Source organism: Wickerhamomyces ciferrii, contig 00100 (assembly GCF_000313485.1).
Source record: "Wickerhamomyces ciferrii WGS project CAIF00000000 data, strain NRRL Y-1031 F-60-10, contig 00100, whole genome shotgun sequence".
In the NCBI taxonomy this organism is placed as follows: Eukaryota; Fungi; Ascomycota; class Saccharomycetes; order Phaffomycetales; family Wickerhamomycetaceae; genus Hansenula; species Hansenula ciferrii.
In genome coordinates, this window is record NW_011887640.1 from 595 (window position 1) to 18,929 (window position 18,335).

The 18,335-nt window shown below is 29.9% G+C and overlaps 8 protein-coding genes across 8 annotated transcripts; 2 read left to right on the plus strand and 6 right to left on the minus strand.

Moving 5' to 3' along the window:
- Window positions 1–1,221: 1,221 nt before the first annotated feature.
- On the minus strand, window positions 1,222–1,677 carry BN7_3551 (uncharacterized protein; the record flags this gene model as incomplete). The annotated part of the gene is made up of 1 exon (XM_011275838.1): window positions 1,222–1,677. The coding sequence occupies one exon, from the start codon at window positions 1,675–1,677 to the stop codon at window positions 1,222–1,224; it is 456 nt and encodes a 151-aa protein (XP_011274140.1).
- Window positions 1,678–2,557: 880 nt separating this feature from the next.
- BN7_3552 (Low-affinity glucose transporter HXT4) lies at window positions 2,558–4,468 on the plus strand (the record flags this gene model as incomplete). Its single annotated transcript, XM_011275839.1, has 1 exon — window positions 2,558–4,468. One exon carries the CDS (start codon window positions 2,558–2,560, stop codon window positions 4,466–4,468), a length of 1,911 nt encoding a protein of 636 aa, XP_011274141.1.
- A 307-nt stretch (window positions 4,469–4,775) lies between these two features.
- DUR3 (Dur3p) lies at window positions 4,776–6,920 on the minus strand (the record flags this gene model as incomplete). The annotated part of the gene is made up of 1 exon (XM_011275840.1): window positions 4,776–6,920. One exon carries the CDS (start codon window positions 6,918–6,920, stop codon window positions 4,776–4,778), a length of 2,145 nt encoding a protein of 714 aa, XP_011274142.1.
- A 619-nt stretch (window positions 6,921–7,539) lies between these two features.
- Window positions 7,540–10,863, plus strand: PCA1 (cation-transporting P-type ATPase PCA1; the record flags this gene model as incomplete). Its single annotated transcript, XM_011275841.1, has 1 exon — window positions 7,540–10,863. The coding sequence occupies one exon, from the start codon at window positions 7,540–7,542 to the stop codon at window positions 10,861–10,863; it is 3,324 nt and encodes a 1,107-aa protein (XP_011274143.1).
- A 468-nt stretch (window positions 10,864–11,331) lies between these two features.
- Window positions 11,332–12,411, minus strand: BN7_3555 (aldo/keto reductase; the record flags this gene model as incomplete). The annotated part of the gene is made up of 1 exon (XM_011275842.1): window positions 11,332–12,411. One exon carries the CDS (start codon window positions 12,409–12,411, stop codon window positions 11,332–11,334), a length of 1,080 nt encoding a protein of 359 aa, XP_011274144.1.
- Window positions 12,412–13,054: 643 nt separating this feature from the next.
- On the minus strand, window positions 13,055–13,618 carry BN7_3556 (uncharacterized protein; the record flags this gene model as incomplete). The annotated part of the gene is made up of 1 exon (XM_011275843.1): window positions 13,055–13,618. One exon carries the CDS (start codon window positions 13,616–13,618, stop codon window positions 13,055–13,057), a length of 564 nt encoding a protein of 187 aa, XP_011274145.1.
- A 340-nt stretch (window positions 13,619–13,958) lies between these two features.
- On the minus strand, window positions 13,959–14,843 carry BN7_3557 (Isoflavone reductase P3; the record flags this gene model as incomplete). Its single annotated transcript, XM_011275844.1, has 1 exon — window positions 13,959–14,843. One exon carries the CDS (start codon window positions 14,841–14,843, stop codon window positions 13,959–13,961), a length of 885 nt encoding a protein of 294 aa, XP_011274146.1.
- A 179-nt stretch (window positions 14,844–15,022) lies between these two features.
- BN7_3558 (uncharacterized protein) lies at window positions 15,023–16,624 on the minus strand (the record flags this gene model as incomplete). The annotated part of the gene is made up of 1 exon (XM_011275845.1): window positions 15,023–16,624. The coding sequence occupies one exon, from the start codon at window positions 16,622–16,624 to the stop codon at window positions 15,023–15,025; it is 1,602 nt and encodes a 533-aa protein (XP_011274147.1).
- Window positions 16,625–18,335: the final 1,711 nt, after the last annotated feature.

Genomic DNA, 18,335 nt, shown 5'->3' on the forward strand with positions numbered 1-18,335 from the left:
CGTCAAGCTTCAACTCAATCACCCAATATTAGTGCACAAACACCTGCTGTTGAAACTTGAAAGGTCAGTTAATTGAAGTACTAATGTTCGACTCTTATAGTTCTAAAATTTCTTTATCACATGCATACATATAGCTTAGATCGAGATTCAAATGATCCCTTGTTTAAACAATAGAGATTCAAGATTCGGTACCCATCATCCATGTATATCAATATGCAGTTTACTGTATAATGATCTGTACTAAAGTCGATTGCTGCAGGCTGTAACTTGTAAGTTGTAAGGCTCAATCCAATGCATAACTATGCAACTGAACTTCGAAAGTTGAAACCTAGTACAAATTAGTGTCTAATTCGAGAAAGACTTATAGCTGTATATTGGCTGATTTTGAAAACCAGGAATAATATTGTATATTATATATATTATATTATATAAACAGCCGACAGATGTAAAGTATATAGTATATAGATCGCATATAGATATATTATACTAGCTGCATAAGCCAGCTTTATCTTCATGATCTCTAGATATATTATAAAAGTTATATAATTAATATAGCATGTTTGAAACAATTGGATCTCTAATAATTATCTATACACTACATATAATTACATACATATATTAATTACATATTTATTGATCAACCGACATCATGTTTGCAATAATGTCGATTCCTGATAAGATGGTGGTGGTGGATTATCTAAATCATAAGTTGATTTACCAGGGATGAAATTAATCTGCATAGCTGAAATACTATCTCGAAGACCTTTGGAATTTGAAATTATAGAAATTCTTTCATTGAAATATTTTGAAGCCTCTACACCAGGTATTGGAAAGCTTTTATCTATATTATTATTTGATAGCGATGATTTTTAGTTATGAATATAGCAGTATGAGTTTCACTTTCAAAAAAATTTAGAAATCCATCAATTTCTTTAAACTCACCACCAAATGTTAAAACATTAATTAAATTTTCCAACATTGGTATTAATGGTTCAGTATTTGGTGTATATACAAGACATAATTTCAATCTTCGATAATCTTTCATGAATCTTTTGTGAGAAAGTATAGGTTCTTGATTTTCTCTGAACTTATAACTCATATGGTCTAAACCATCACTCACATTAACTGGTAAATTTTGAGCTTTATTTAAAGTTTCCAATTCTTCTTTTTTCACACAATAATCTAGTAAAATTTTTGTTAATGAACTAATTAAATATTGTCTTAGCTATCTGCGTCTGTTTTGATTGGATTATCTTTAGCTGGTCTGAAATAATAAAATGAACTAGCAAAATGATCAGTTACAGTCTTTAAATTTGTAGAATTTGATCTTTCTTTAGTGAACATGAAAGAAAACAACTTAATAGGCATTCTACGGTGTTTTGAAGACGATTTTAACTTAAAATCTGAAGTTATTGACCATGGATTTTCAGGATATGCTCTTAACGTTGATGATTTTGGTTTGATATCCAACATTGGCCAGCACAATTTCGTTTCTATCTTTGATATTACATTTGGACAAGTTATCAATGGTACATTAACATTTGGTTGACCAAATGTTGGTATTAATGGAATAAGTCTATAGTTCATTTGGTCACGATACTTGTCAATCAAACATCTATCAGCCTCAGTCATATAGTCATGGTTGATCTTATTATCATCTTGATTTTTGTGTTCCATTTGAGTAATGATAGTCAATTATTATGAGTGCAATGTAGTATTTCAATATTAGATCCTCTGATTAACGTGTTACTTTATATATGAATTCAAATATATTATAATATGAGTAATTACATGATTATATATACTTCTCGCAAACTTCTCATGAAATAACTCTTCTTAACTATAGCACGCAATATACTCAAAAAACAACTCAGTCTACCAGAGAAGAATAACTACCATCTCCATCCCTCATTATATTATAACAATTACATCAATTATATCAAAACTAGTTAAAATATTGAAATTATTGAAACATTACTCAAAGTCTATACTTCTTACTAATAACTTACCTAATCAACAATATGACGTAATTTCCATTTTTATTGTCTTTGCTATTTTAATTAAAAATTCGCGAACATTTTCCTTGGAAATTTGGAGAAATCAAACGAATAAACAAGAAATTAAAATTCAAAAATTTAAAAAGTAAACAAATTTTATGGAATATAATATTGAATACCTTCATTTGGATCATTATCATCAACAGGTTGTTTACAAGAAAGACTTTGTGCAAGTACATCCGTGCACCCTCACATTCAGATATCACCCATCACACGACGCCCTTCCACACGCTCTCTTATCTTATCAGGTTCGAGGTGAAGTTAAGTACCCCTGGTAAAAGACATTTGATTTAGATTGATTTTCCAATAGAGCTATAGATCAAAAAAATCCATATTTGTTGATTTCTATCTGTTTATTATCTGCTGCTGATTTTGTTATTGTTGTTGTTTGTCATTTTTCACTGATTATCATTATATTAATTTTTGACACCAAATTATATTCTCATATAATAAACCCCCAAGATTCATACTCTTAATGATATTTCAACTTACAAGTAATCATGTCAGATCATAGTGAATATCAACAATTAACTCTTAAGGAGTCCTACCTTGTAGGTGCTCCTCTATTATATTTTACAACATGTTTTGTTAGTACTGGTGTTTTATTATTTGGTTTTGAACAAGGTGTTATGTCTGGTTTATTAACAAATGAATTATTTAAAAATTATTTTGATAATCCTTCAAGTGCTGCTATTGGTACTATGGTTGCTATTTTGGAAATTGGTGCATTAATTTCTTCATTATTATCTGGTAAAATTTCAGATAAAATTGGTAGACGTCGTACTATACGTTATGGTGCATTAATTTTTGCAATTGGTGGTGCTTTACAAGCTTTAACTCCAAGTTTTATACTTTTAACTATTGCAAGATTTATTTCTGGGTTAGGTGTTGGTTTATTAACTACTGTGGTACCAATGTATCAAACTGAAATTTCTCCACCTCATTCAAGAGGTCGTTTAGGTTGTGTTGAATTTACTGGTAATATTTCAGGTTATGCAATTTCAGTTTGGGCTGATTATTTTTGTTCATTTTTAGATTCAAATATGGCTTGGAGAATTCCTTTATCAATTCAAAGTTTAATTGCTATTGCATTATGGTTTGGTTCTTATGTTATTGTGGAATCTCCAAGATGGTTATTAAATCATGATCATGATGCTGAAGGTATTGTTGTTATTGCAGATTTAACTGCAGGTGGTAATGTTCAAGATGAACGTGCAAGATCAGAATATCGTGAAATTAAAGAAACTGTATTATTACATCGTTTAGAAGGTGAATCTTCATATCGTTATATGTTTAAACGTTATAAAAAACGTGTATTCATTGCAATGTCTGCACAAGCATTAGCCCAATTAAATGGTATAAATGTTATATCATATTATGCTCCTTTAGTTTTTGAACAAGCTGGTTGGAAAGGTCGTGATGCTATATTAATGACTGGATTTAATTCATTAATTTATGTTGCATCAACATTACCTCCATGGATTCTTGTTGATAAATGGGGTAGAAGACCAATTTTATTATCAGGTGCAATTATAATGGGGATTGCATTAACTGCAGTTTCTTATTCACTTTATGTAAATACTGAAAAAACAAGACATTTAGTTGTTATATTAGTTTTCATTTTCAATGCAGGTTTTGGTTATTCATGGGGACCATTACCTTGGTTATTACCAAGTGAAATTTCACCTTTAAGTATTCGTGCAAAAATTGCTTCATTAGCAACTGCATCAAATTGGGCTTTTAATTGGTTAGTTGGTGAAATGACTCCAATTTTACAAGAATTAATTACATGGAGATTATATTTAATTCATTCAACTTCATGTTTTATATCATTTTTTGTTGTTTATTCATTTTATCCAGAAACTGCAGGTGTTACATTAGAAGATATGGATTCAGTTTTTGATGATCGTTCATCAACTTTTAGTTTCCATGGTTCAACATATCAACCAATTGATTCAGAATCACAATCTTTTAATAATGATGATTCACAAAGTGGATTAAATAATTTATCAAATGCTGCATTACAAAGACAAAAAGCTTTAATAAATCCAACTGTTGATGTTACAAATCCTTTATTAACAAGACAAAAATCTGAAACTTCATTTAGAACTCAATTACAAGGATTTCAACAACAACAACAAGTACCAATTCCAAATTCTCAATCATCTCAATATAGTGTTGAACCTCCAGGGATTGAAGAAATTGTTAAATATAAAAATAGTGATCAACATTCATTAAGTTCATCAATTAGAAGATCAAGTGCGACTGTTAGTTCATTTATGGGAAAAGCTGGTAAAGCTTTTAAAAAAAAGAAGAAGAATAATACAATTGAAAATCCTAATAATGATGTTAATGAAAGTGTTTTCGATCCATCAGATCAAGAATCTTTAGCATCAAATGAACAAGTTTGATTTTTGATATTATAAATTTTCTATGTTGTGTTGTTTTTTTTTTTTTTGTATTACACTGTTCAGTTCTTATATAGATTCATTAAATTTGTAATCTTTTCCATTATATATATATCTTTATACTTTCATTTTATTATATATTATTTATTATATAGTTCAGCTTACATAGCTGTTTTGTTGTTTAACGGGATTAAAAAAATAAAAAGTTGATAAAAATTTATGAATGTGTAGGTAGATAGAACTTTGTACTACAGGTGGATATAAAACCAAAAACACTTTAATTAATATAATACAACTCAATGAAACCAGTTCATTGTTTTAATTCATCATCAATATATCTAATCTTATCAACATCATCATCACTATTACCATGTTCATGAATAGCATTACTAATTTGAGATTTAACAACATGTAATTGATCAGGATTTGAATTTTGCCATTCTCTTAATTTATAAGTTTGACCAGTTAAATCCCAATAAAGACCTCTACAAGTTGTAAAAATTCCAAAACGACCTTCCCATAATGGATAAATACAAACCATAAAAGCAGTGAAAAATAACCAAATTAATAAAACTGTAATCCAACCTGTGAAAAATTTTTTTGAAAAAATATATTTTGATCCATATAATGGCATTGGCCATAATATTAAAAATGCTAATGCAAAAAATGCACAAATCCATGAAGCATATTTAGCAGATTTTGCTAAATGTTCAGTTTCTTCTTGTAATAATTTTTCTTTATTTGATTTTGCCAATTGTTTACCTATAGTTGCAACTGATGTAATTGGATTTAATCCTCCAGATTCTTTATCTTGAGGTAATGGTTCACCTTCACTTGATAAAATTTCCTCGGTTTCATCAACACGTGAAATAGATTTAAGGATTTCCCAATCAAATGATTCATGTTTAAATGCAAATGTTAAAATTGGTATGAAAATTGCCGGGGATAATAATGAAACAATATTACCAATCAACATAACATGATCTTCAAATAAATTATCATAAGTAACAGAACCATATAATGATTTTGCTGAAGCAATCCAACTAATTAATCCAACTATTGAACCAAGAACAGGAGAAATTGTAGCAGCCATCCAATTTTGTTTTGACCAAAAAATTGTTAATGAAGCAGGTAAAACAGCAGATGAAATAATAACACCCATTAATTCATAAAGAAATCCCATTGAAACACCACCATAATGTAATCCAATTGAAAACCCAATCATTGAAGCACCAAATCCAATACATGTAGCATGAGAAATCATAATTAATTTTTTACCAGATGCTTGTGGGTTAATATAAGATTTATAAATATCATAAGTAAATAATGAAGATGCAGCAATTAATTCAGCACTCATTGCAGAAGTAACAGCCATGAAAACTAATAATAATGAAGCCATTGCACCACCTTTACCCAAAAGGGTATAAGCAGCAACTGGTAAAACTAAACCTTCAGCAACTTGTTCATTTGAAAGACCATTTGGATAATACATAAAACTTGGAGAATCTTCTAAACAACGACATGCAAGTCCTAAAGTTGTTGAAATTAATGCAGGAATTGCAAACCATGCTAATCCACCAAGAACATAACCTGGTAAAGCAGCAGCAGGTGATGCAGCAATAGCTTTATTCCAATAACCTTGATCTAAGAAAACAGTACCAAAATTTCCCACAATGTTTATAACAAAGAATAAACCACCAGATTTTGAATTAAAAGTTAGATATGATCCCTCGTGATTACCTTCAATTGGTTTTGTTTTGGCTAATTCAGTTAATTTATCATAAACAACACCTGGAGAACCTAATAAAGGACTTGAAGCATAAACAGCAAATGCAAATACAAATATAATAACCACAATAACAATAGTATGAACATAATCAGTAAGGAATGTTGCTTTAATACCACCAAATAAAGTATAAACAATAGTACCTAAAGGTAAAAGGAAAATTGCAGCAACAGGATGCATTCCAGTTAAGAAATTAACAGTTGCAGAACCACCAGCTAATAACATTGCAGTAACCAAGATATTTGTTGCAACTGCAAAATAAGTATAAATTAAATGAGTAATTTTCCCATAACGACATTTAATAATTTCTAAATAAGTATGAGCACCAGGAGCAATTTGTTTTGATTTAATTGAAAGTGCAGAAAAAAGGATAACTTGAACACAAGCACCTGAAGCATACCAAAATCCACCAGATATACCATTTTTATAAGCTTGTGTGGTACTTTGTAACAAAGTTGCAGCCCAAGTCCAAGAACTAACAACAGCAGCTGCGATTAATGAAGTATTAACAGATCTACCAGCAGTAGCAAATTCTTCAGCAGTAATGATTTCTTTTTGATATCTTCTCAACATTGCAGTAACTGCAATCATCCCAAGGGCAAATACAGCACCTAAACCAACAAGAATTGCATAACCAGCACCTTGTGGTAATGGATAACCTTCAAGCATTGTTATATTGTTATCGTATTGTTATATGATGCAAGAGTTCTAATGTATCTGAAACATGAATTTTACCAGGATCTTGTGGGATACTTATATATCATTCTGAAGCATCTCATTATCAAATGCATATCAATTGTACTCAACATATCAACCGTTGAATCATTATCAGTATCTGTCATTGATCATCGGTGAATGAAAATTTTTATAGATAAGGAATAAATCCGTGAATTGTCGAGATAAGCAATGGATTCTGGTTCTCAATTTGGTAATAAGCGAGTTGGTTAATCCTCCAATGAGAGTTGAGTATTGTACTCTGTGTTTGTGAAGTTGTGGCTAATATTGTATGGCTGATTGTGTCAAATGTCTATTGAATCCTAAGTAAATCCATGTTTGACACTAATCTAAAAACATTCTTGTCTTTTAATTATTCTTAGTATTTACCCTCCAAGTCTTCCAAGTCTTTAAAATCATTTTGTTTTTCTGTTTTTCTGTTGGTGATGTTTTTCTTTCCGCCTAGATTAAGAAACCGGCGAAAATTCAAAATTTTATTTAAAGACTGTGAAAGTGCAACGTAACCAAATTAGCCGCTGATAATCAAAACCTCAAAATCAAAGCAAAGCAAATCATGGCGGTTAATCAACAAAGTGTTTGTGGTAAAGGACCCTGCTCTCTTGACTGTGTTGAAAAAGTGGTTGAAAGCTCTGAAACTTCATCAATCAAAAGTTTCCAATTTGTATTAAACGAATACAAGAAATGTCTTGAAACTGGTCAATGTCTATGTCGTAAATTTATTAATCAATTGGATCAATGTTGTAATGGGAAACCTGTTTTAAATTCAGTTTCAATCTATCAAGATGAAGAATGTTTTGGTTCAAGGTCAAGGTCTTCTCATTTCGTTCCAAGATGTCGTTCTAAAAAGAAGAAATGTGGTCAATCAAATGAGAAATCTAAGGAGGTTAATAATGATGATATTAATTGTATTGATTCTTGTTGTGATGCCAAAAAACCATTAGATTCTGGTTGTGATGATGGTGCTAAGGATTCATGTTGTGATGAAATTGATGATAATGGTGATGATTCAGTTGATTCGTGTTGTGATGGAAACTCCGAAGTTGCTGATACTAAAAGCTTGGATTCTTGTGGTGGTGATACTAAACCAAATCGTGAAGTTGATGCTAAGGTTAATGATTCTTGTTGTGGTGGGGGTGGTACTGCTGATGAATTGGATTCTTGTTGTGATGATAAAGTCGAATCTGGTTGTAAGAATGACCCCATGGTTAAAGATTCATGCTGTACTGGTAAAGCCAATCCACAGACTTGTACTAAAGGTTTGAACCCTTCTGATTTGGATTCTTGTTGTGGTCAAGATGAACTTGATGATGAGCCTGACAAGGATCTAGATTCTTGTTGTGATGATGGAATTGCTATTTCTTCACCGATTGATAAATTTAATCAAAATACCATGGATTTAGAATCACAATCAATGACTAACCATGTTTTTTTAAAAGTGGAAGGTATGACATGTACTGGTTGTTCCAAAAAAATTCAAAATGTTTTGAATAAAATTGATTCAATTATTGAAATTAATCCAAATTTTGTCACCGGTACTGTTGATTTTAAAAATTTAAATTCAAATGTTTGCTTAGATGAAATTATCAATAAATTGGTTAAAAGCACAGGTTTTAGATTTGATATTATTAATCATGATAGATCTGATTTACAAGTTTTAGAAATTAATTCAAAATTACCTTTACATGATTTAGAATTTAAATTAAAAGATCATATCTATGAAATTGAATCAATTGGGAAATCAAAAGGTAAAGCTTCATTCATCATTAAATTCAATCCTCAATTAATCGGTGCAAGAGATTTATTATCTAAGATTGATGATGATGACAGTGATTATGGATATGAAAAAAATTGGGAATTATCAACTCCAAAGGATAATTCAAATGATGGTATTAACATTATTCATTCATTATTAAAATGTATTATTTCATTGGTTTTAGCCATCCCTGTTTGTGTCTTATCATGGTCAAATCCTGAAAATTTGAATTATAAAACAAAATCAATAATTCAATTAACTTTAGCCTCGATTATTCAATTAATTTCAATTAAAGAATTTTATATTGGTGCAATTCGTGAATTGTTTTTCTCTCATGTTTTAGAAATGGATATGTTGATTGTTATTAGTATTTCTGCTGCTTATTTTTATTCTTTGGTTATTTTTATTATGAAACATGTTGGTATTAATACTGCTTCAAATGAAGAAATTTTTGAAACAAGTTCATTATTAATCTCCCTAGTGTTAATTGGTAGATTTTTATCAAATTATGCTAAAATTAAAGCTAAAACTTCAGTTTCAATTAAATCTTTACAAGTTCAAAATGCAATCTTGTTGGAAGGAAATAATCAAATTGAAATTGATTCTCGTTTAATTCAATTAAATGATAAAATCATTATCCCATCACATTCAAGAATCGTTACTGATGGTATAGTTATTCAAGGTTCCTCATCAATTGATGAATCAATGATTACAGGTGAATCTATTCCAGTTCCAAAAAATATAAATGATCAAGTCATTGCAGGTACTTTAAATGGTTCAGGAAATTTAATCATTATGGTTACAAGATTACCAGGTCAAAATAGTATTAATGATATTTCTAAATTAGTTGAATCTGCAATGTCAACAAAACCAAAATCTCAAGAATTAGCTGATTTAATTTCAAGTTATTTCATCCCAGTGGTAATTACAATTGGGTTTTTAGTCTTTATTATTTGGATCATTATTGGATTAAAATTACAAAACAATCCACCAGGTAAATCAATTTCCCAAGCAATTACTTATTGTATTACAACTTTAGCAATTTCATGTCCATGTGCTATTGGGTTAGCAGTTCCAATGGTTTTAGTTATTACATGTGGTGTCTTGGCTAAAAATGGTATTATTGTTAAAAGTTCAAAAATATTAGAAAATACATTTAAAATTACTGATATTGTTTTCGATAAAACTGGAACTCTAACTAATAATAGATTAAATGTGGAATTTTTAGAAATTTTGGTCAATAATGAGATTAATGAAATTGGTATTAAAACTTTAATTAAAAAAATGACACAAAATAATGAACATCCAGTTTCTAAAACTATTTCAGAATTCCTTAGTAAATTTGAATCAACTAAAGTTGAAATATTAGGTATTAAAGATATTTCAGGTCAAGGTATTACTGCTAAATTTCCAAATGGTTCAATCTTGAAACTCGGTAATCTATATTGGACAAAACAAGATTCAAACGTTAAAGTTATTGATATTTTAAATAAAGGTTTAACATCATCATGTTTAACTATTAATGATGAATTGGTTGCTATCATCGGATTAAGATCTCAATTGGTTCCAAATGCATTGAAAACAATTAATCATTTCCAAAAATTAGGTATTGTTTGTCATATTGTTAGTGGTGATCATAAAACAGCTGTTGAAGATGTTGCAAATTCACTTGGAATTTCTCAAAAAAATATCAAATTTAGATCAACACCTTCTGAAAAGCAAGAATATATTAAAAATTTGAAAATCAAAGATTCTAAAAAAATTATTTTATTTTGTGGTGATGGTACTAATGATTCTGTTGCAATTGCAGAATCTGATATTGGTGTTCAAATTGGTACAACTTCAGATTTAACAAATTCAGTTTCTGAAGTTGTTTTATTAAATGGTATTGAAGGTTTAATTAATTTATATAATTATTCAAAAAAATCATTTAATAGAATTATTTTCAATTTTATTTGGTCAGGTTTTTATAATTTATTTGCAATTTTATTGGCATGTGGTGCTTTTGTTAAAATTAAAATTCCACCAGCTTATGCAGGTCTTGGTGAATTAGTTAGTGTTTTACCTGTTATTTTTGCTGCTTTAACAATTTATTGGGGTCGTTCTGATTTGAAAAAAAATTAATAAATCATATCATTGATCCTTTATTGTAAGTTTGAGTATGGAGTTAGTTGATTATATGTTTAAAGTGCTTGTGAACAAAACATTAACTTAACACAAACAAATGTTGAACTAAAACATATAAATTATAAATCTAATACAAAAGTGAATAGTTTTATACTTATGGATAGTTTCAATAGTAATAAAACAAATGAACTTACAATACACCAGAATATGTAGTCAATTGGAGAGAATTCATCAACAAAACTTTCATTATTTCAAACGAAGGCATGAATTGAAGCCCGTAGTTATATAACCAGTGCAACTTAACAAGAATTACACTCATCAACTGTCGTAATGATATAATTGAGAATGATTACTAATGGATATCTCAAAGGTTTATATGAGACTACCATGTACTGATTATTCATGTTTTTCATATATTCAACACCTGGTCAAGATACTATATTACAAAACAAAATTAAAGTGAAATCATTGTGAGACTCTAGCTCTTGGTTTATAAGGTTCTTCCAAATATTTGACATCTTCTTCATCCAATTTCAAATTGGCACCAACAATTAAATCATCAACTCTTTTTTCAGAACTTAATCCAACAATTGGTTGAGCACCTTTATGAATAACCCAAGCTGTAGCAATAGCTGCTCTTGAAACATTTTTTTTAGTTGCAATTTCACCAATTCTTTTAATGATTGCAACTTCAGCAGCTTTTTCTGGATCATCACCTTTTAAAATATAATTAAAATTACTATTCGCAAATTTATCATCTTTTTGTCTTTTTGTTAAATTAGAGTCAGAATCAACATCTCTTGCTAAAACACCACCAGCTAATGGAGACCATGGAATAATACCAACACCTGTCTTTTTAGCATAATAGTTTAATTCATTTTCATCTTCTCTATTAATCAAATTATAATAACTTTGAACTGAAATAAATTTATGCCATCCATTTTTTTCAGCAATATGTTGGAATTCAACAAATTCCACAGCACGAGTAGTTGAAGCACCAATATATCTAGTAAGACCTTTTTCAACAACATCATTCAAAGCCTTCATAGTTTCCTCTTGTGGGGTATCAGGATCAAATCTATGAATTTGATAAACATCAATATAAGTTCCTAATCTTCTAACAGAATTTTCAGCTGCATCCAAAATATGTCTTCTTGATAAACCTCTATTATTTGCTAAATTAATAGCATCTTCTTCAGTTTTAATATCTGTAAAGAACATAAAGTCATGACCTAAACTTTCATCAACTGGACCGAAAACTTTTGTTAAAATAACAACCTTATCTCTTGCAATGTTATATTTTTTCAAGAATTTACCCAAAATAATTTCTGATAAACCATTTGAATAAGCATCAGCTGTATCATAAGTTCTAATACCATGATCATAAGCTTTTTTCAAAATTTTAAAGATTTTTTCTTCATCATCTTCAACCCATTCCATCCAACCTTTTGAACCAAATGACATTGCACCAATGATAACATTGGAAATTTTTAAACCTGATTTACCAAGGTTTACCCATGGGACATATTGTTTTTCATCTGACATTTTTTTGTATAACTACTGTTATTCTCTGATTGAATTTGAGAAACAACATATATCACTCATTGACACAGTGGACTTTCACATTCTTATATATGATTTCAAAGTCAATTAAAATAAAAGCTTAATTCCCTTAATTCCCAAGGTGATTAGTCAATAGTTGATGGAAAGGAATATATGGTATTTGACCCGTGATATTAGTAATTTGATTAGGAATATAATCCTCGTAGTACCATAGTATAACAATATTGCTTCTAATCTCCCTTAAAGCCTGTACACCTGTACTTGGCCACTTTACCTAATACGATCAATTCTTCAAAAGGTGAAAATCATTGAAGTTCCATTACAAAGCATTGAGTGTAATTACATAGATACCTGATCTATTTGATAAAACAACACCTTTTGCTTTACTTGCATTGTCACTTTTGACTTTGTGTAACTGGACAAATTTTTCAGTTTATTACCCGTTCTGTTTGGGGAAATGGTTATGTGGCACTGTGCTGTGATATTTAATACTCATTTCACTACTTTTACCTTCAAAGACCTCTAGATATCAATTTTTTTTATTAATATAGAAGTTATACAAGATCTTATGAACTAGTCTATCGTGGAATTCAATTTTGGTAACTTCATTTCACCAGGCCATATCTTAACCTTTAATAGCAGAATTAACTTTTGCAGAAACACCATTATAAACTTGTCCAAGTTTATCCATTGCTAGATTTTGATATCTTTGTAAATATCCAGAACTTTCAATATTCATTATATCTTTTGTATTTGGTGTTGGAGTTGGTTGATTTCTTTTATAATTATCGACAGTTCTTTTTGGTTGAACTGGAGTTATAGTTGCAGCTTCATCTTTTGTTGCTTTAAATTCTTTTGCTCCTGAACTAATGATAAATCTATTTGGTGAATCTTTTTTTAAAGCATCACCGACGTTTTTATCTTTGTTTTCAAGCTTTCTTTTCAAACTATCAACTTTTGAACCAACAGTTTGGATATTTATATTATTTCTCTTTGGAGCAGCTCCTTTACGACCACGTCCTTTTGTTTTGAATAAATTATCTAGTTGTTTCATATTTTTATTTAAATTACGTTCTTTTTGAATATCTGTTCTTTTCTCTCCTCCAAAAGCACTAGCTGGTGATATAAATGTTGAAAGAATAATTGTGATTGCTGTAAATAAGCTTAAAAACTTGAAAATAGGTGACATTTTGATAGAATCTGGTTTTCCGATTTATACAAACAATTAAAATTTACATTATAACGACAAATATTGGAGACTTCGTTTACTTATATACCTACTCTTTACAAGTAGACACTGAACACTTAACAATGTCTAACATGAAAATTTCAACTCCGTTTGTCAAAATTTCCATAAAGGTGATAGTTTGAGACAAATTTGCATAATCATCATAAGATGTTTTGAAAAAGTAATTAATTATTCAAACGTCAAAAACTAAGTACAGTATGACTTAGTTTGAATAAAAAGGACACGTATAGGACACGTATATTTAAAAAGAACAAATTCATGTAAATTCAACTATCCAAGCTCACTTTTTGTCATCAAACTTTGTCCATTTGAAATATTTTTCATTAGGATTAATGACATCTCGTTCATTCTGTGTCTCAAATATTAATCCATATCCTTCACCACCAACTAACATGGCTCCCATATAGTCAAAGAATTTGGATCCAATATAACCATCTTTCTGATATTGGGACCTAATATTATTCAAATATTCATCGTTAGGTTCATATGTCTTGCTTAACTTCAAATCATTTAAATTTTCATATCTTGAAATTAATTGACCAATATCGACAACATCTGAATATATTCTAACCTTATCTGGAAGCTTTTCAAAACGCTTCGCTGTTAAAATTGAAGCAACTGATTTACCAACATCATTGATATAAGTTGGATTAACTTTTATTGATTCATCACCAATTATAGTAGCTTCTGAACCATTAATTTTAACTAAAGGTGTCACAAATGGGTTATTAACCTCTAGGAAGAAAAACCCAGTAAACAAATCAACACTTTTGATACCATTATCTCTTGCTCTCTGTGAATGCTCAGCTTTACCTTTCAATAATTCAGGGAAAATCTTTGAAGAAGCTGCACCTAAATCAATACCAAATTGTGGAGGTATATAAAGCTTTACATTGTTCTTGATGACTGAATCTAAAAATGGTTCAGATGACTTATTTGGATATCCTGTTAAATTAACAACAGAATCAACACCTTTCAAAGCATCATCAAATCCTTTTGAAACGTTCAAATATTCAACTTTTTCTGATTGGAATTGTTTCTTATCTGAGAATGTTAACAGCCTAATTGGTTGCTTAATTTGAGAAATGAAAGGCTCTGATAATAAGGCTTCAATAACAGGTTTCCCCAAGAATCCATTCAAGCCTAAAACTGCAACTGTGGACATTTTATAAATTGATTACTTTAATTAAAGCTCTTTCAATGTCTATAATCTACATGCTAATATCATAAAGAGTACTTGATTTATTTAGTTTGCTATATACTAATTATGTGACAAGGATGCGCACGAGCGCTTATATCCGGGTATTTATTATCAAATAATATTAATGTAGTTTAACATTTAGTCTACTTTCTATTTGAAACACTGAATATCCATTCACAATCAGATTCTAAATTTTCTTTATCTTCTGCTTCTGAGTCTGAATCACCAATTGTAAATGTTGGTCGACTTTGTGATGGTGATTTTTGATCATCTATATCTGAAATTTCACTTAACTCATCTTCAACTGTATCAGATTCTATTTCAGGATGAAGCCAACAATTTACAAGATTGTTCTTCTTTTTATCTTTTTTATTCTGATGTAACTCGGTTTTCCTATGCTCTTGTATATTATTTTGTTTCTGGGAATTTGTGTTCCTTCTTGGCTCTTTATCCCTTGTGGGATATGATTCAACTGAAATATCTGGATCAGGAGGTAAAAAATAGACTAATCTTTTTGGAGCTATGGTTATAAAATCCATTTCCTGAGATAAATCTTGGGAAAGTTCATTAAAAGCTTCTTGGACACTATTAACTTTATTAGAACCAGTATTATCATCCGAAACAAACATAGATGAAATGATAGATTCATCTTGAATTGTACTTTCACTATCATAATATACAGATTCTGTGTCAGATAATTGTTTTTCATATTCTAAATCCTCTATTTGTTCAACAGTGGTTTCATCTAAAGTTTTCTTCTCAGAAGTTTTGTTATTAGCTTTTGTTTCTGTTTCCAATTTACATTCTTCTTCCCATTCATTCATTAAAATTTCAGCAGGATTTCTTGAAGATAAACGATTATAGTGAATCCAATAACCTTCAGTATAATTTTTTGAAATAATTGGTCTATTTGCAATTTTATTCCTTAATCTTGAATCTGTGAAAATCACATCATCCCATTGGGGTAAGACAAATGGTTGAAGCGTAATATCAGTACAGCTTTTGCTTAAATGAAGATCTGCATCACAATGAATATGAGGATCAATGGGAACAAACAAATTTTCTTTGAAATTTAACCATCCAGGGTTTTCCTCATCATGACATATTGGTATATAGCGTGGGATTGATGATGGGTCTTCTTTATGTAACACATGAGATGAATAATAATGATCAAAATACTCAGATAAAGGATAATCTGAATCGTCTAGATAGAAACTTGCAAGACATGCTTTTTCTTTATCACCATCCAAATGATGTGAGCATACAATAACTAAGCTTTTCTTTTTCTCTAATTCACTACCATTATTATCATCATATATGAATGTATCACCAATAAATGGCTGAGTAACTTTGGAACCATCAGCGAAAATACCATGGATTGATCTCAAATGGTATTCATACCCATCATCTTCAAGAGAATAAGAAGTGACACTAAGGAAATCTGAAGATACACATTCGAAAGGATCACAATATGGGCATACAACAGCATCAACAATGCCTGTTTCAAAATTTGAACTATCTTTGGCATAACCGATACGTGCATCCTTTAATAAAGGATCAACATAATTTGGTTGAATCTTCCCATAGTGTTCATTATGGGCATTTAATTCAGTAAGGTTGTGCAACTTATCTTTGAATCTTTGAAAACTGACTGCATGGATGTTCACATCTTGTATATGGTCGACGTTGATCTTAAACCAATCAAGACGGTCGTTTGATTGAAGTTCAAATTGGTGTTCTTTCATTGTAATTTGTGGTTTTGATTACCTAAGCTTTATATGTGAGTATTAGTAATCTATATAGATGAAAGCCAATGAATATTTTGCATTTATAAAACCGTAGATTGTGCATTACTTAGTGTTTATATAGCTTTCAATAGTATTAAAAGCTCTCTACTTGCTTAAAGTGAATTCTCTCATAATATTGTTTATGGTGCAAAGAGCTCTCAAAAAATTGCGCATTGAAAAGTCATAAAATGAGCTCAAATTTGAGAGAACAGAACTTTATGAAATTTAATACCTCAGTTTATACACTCTCTACTAGGAGACTTTCACCTCTGCTAGAGTGAATTGGTTGAATATTGCAATGAATATCTCTTTGTTTTGGATAAAGCTCTGAATATGTATTAAGTTGAATTTGAGGCCGCGATTATCCGTGAGATTCATCTTTACAAAACATTATAATGAAGTATTTTGTGTCTATTTTAGATAGATAATTCTATCATTAAGGTTTACCTGAATAGATATTCAAAGTATTTTCCTTTAATACCAAAGCTAGAGCGAATAAATGAGTGTAATTTGTACTCTGTAAATCACCATGACAGAATCATCTTAAAAGACCTCAACCTTTAGGAGCACATATCATAGTTTCTGTTTAAAAGGACAATAAGTTAAAGTTCTCGTCAAATGTATATATATTGAGTCAAGTATCTTAAATCTTCTAAATTTCTTTCACTCTTGTACTCATCACACAAATCAAAACACAATGACGACTAAAAAGACAAAATCTATTAAAACTGCAACTACTAAAACAACTAGTACCACTGGTGAACATTCTACAACTACAACTACTACAATTACTACAAAAATCACTACTACCACAGAAACTACTACCGAGAAGCTTTCAACTGCTGACTCAAAAGGGGAGACAAAATTGCAAGTTTCACAGGGAATTGTTCCTGAAACAAGATCAGCTCTTTTACAAAGAGTTTACCTTGATGCTATTCCAAGACTTTTATCTGAATCAAGAATTGGTATTGAAGACTTGAAAATTTCCAAAATATTTGATAATGTTTGGATCAGAGTCAAACTTGCTACCATAAACACTAATATGAAGGTTCATGTTACATTCGACTCTTTTGAAAAGAAAGAATTTTTGAAATACTTATACAAGAGATGCTTTATTGGAGAATTTATCAGAAGTCATAAAGATGCTTTAACCTCTGATTCTGAAAATTATAAATTCCTATTTGAAAATTGTTACAAGTTGATTTTAAAAGCTCCAATAGTCAATGGGAAGTATTATCAAAAATTCGAACCTTTAGAGGATGATCGTCTAAGCATGATCAATGTTTTGACAAAGAAGGTTCATGATTTTTCAGTTACAAAGTATGCAAAGCCATTGAATGAAGATTATATCTCAGATGGATTAAAACAATTCCAATCAAAGTTTGATCCTTCAGTGACATCTGAAAAAAAATCATTGTACATTTTATCTAAATGTTTCAACTTCATTTCTTGTCATCCTAAAGCATTACATGGAGATGAGCTTGATATTCGTTTAAAGTTATTCTCAAGATCAACTTTATATCCAATCCGTGAAATTCTTTCAAACTTCACCCCTGATTCAAAAGAATTGATTATTAAATCTCATAAAATTTATGGATGTTTTGGTTATGCACGTTGCATTGAAGATAGTTATGTTAGACCACATTTAACATTTGGATACGATCATGAT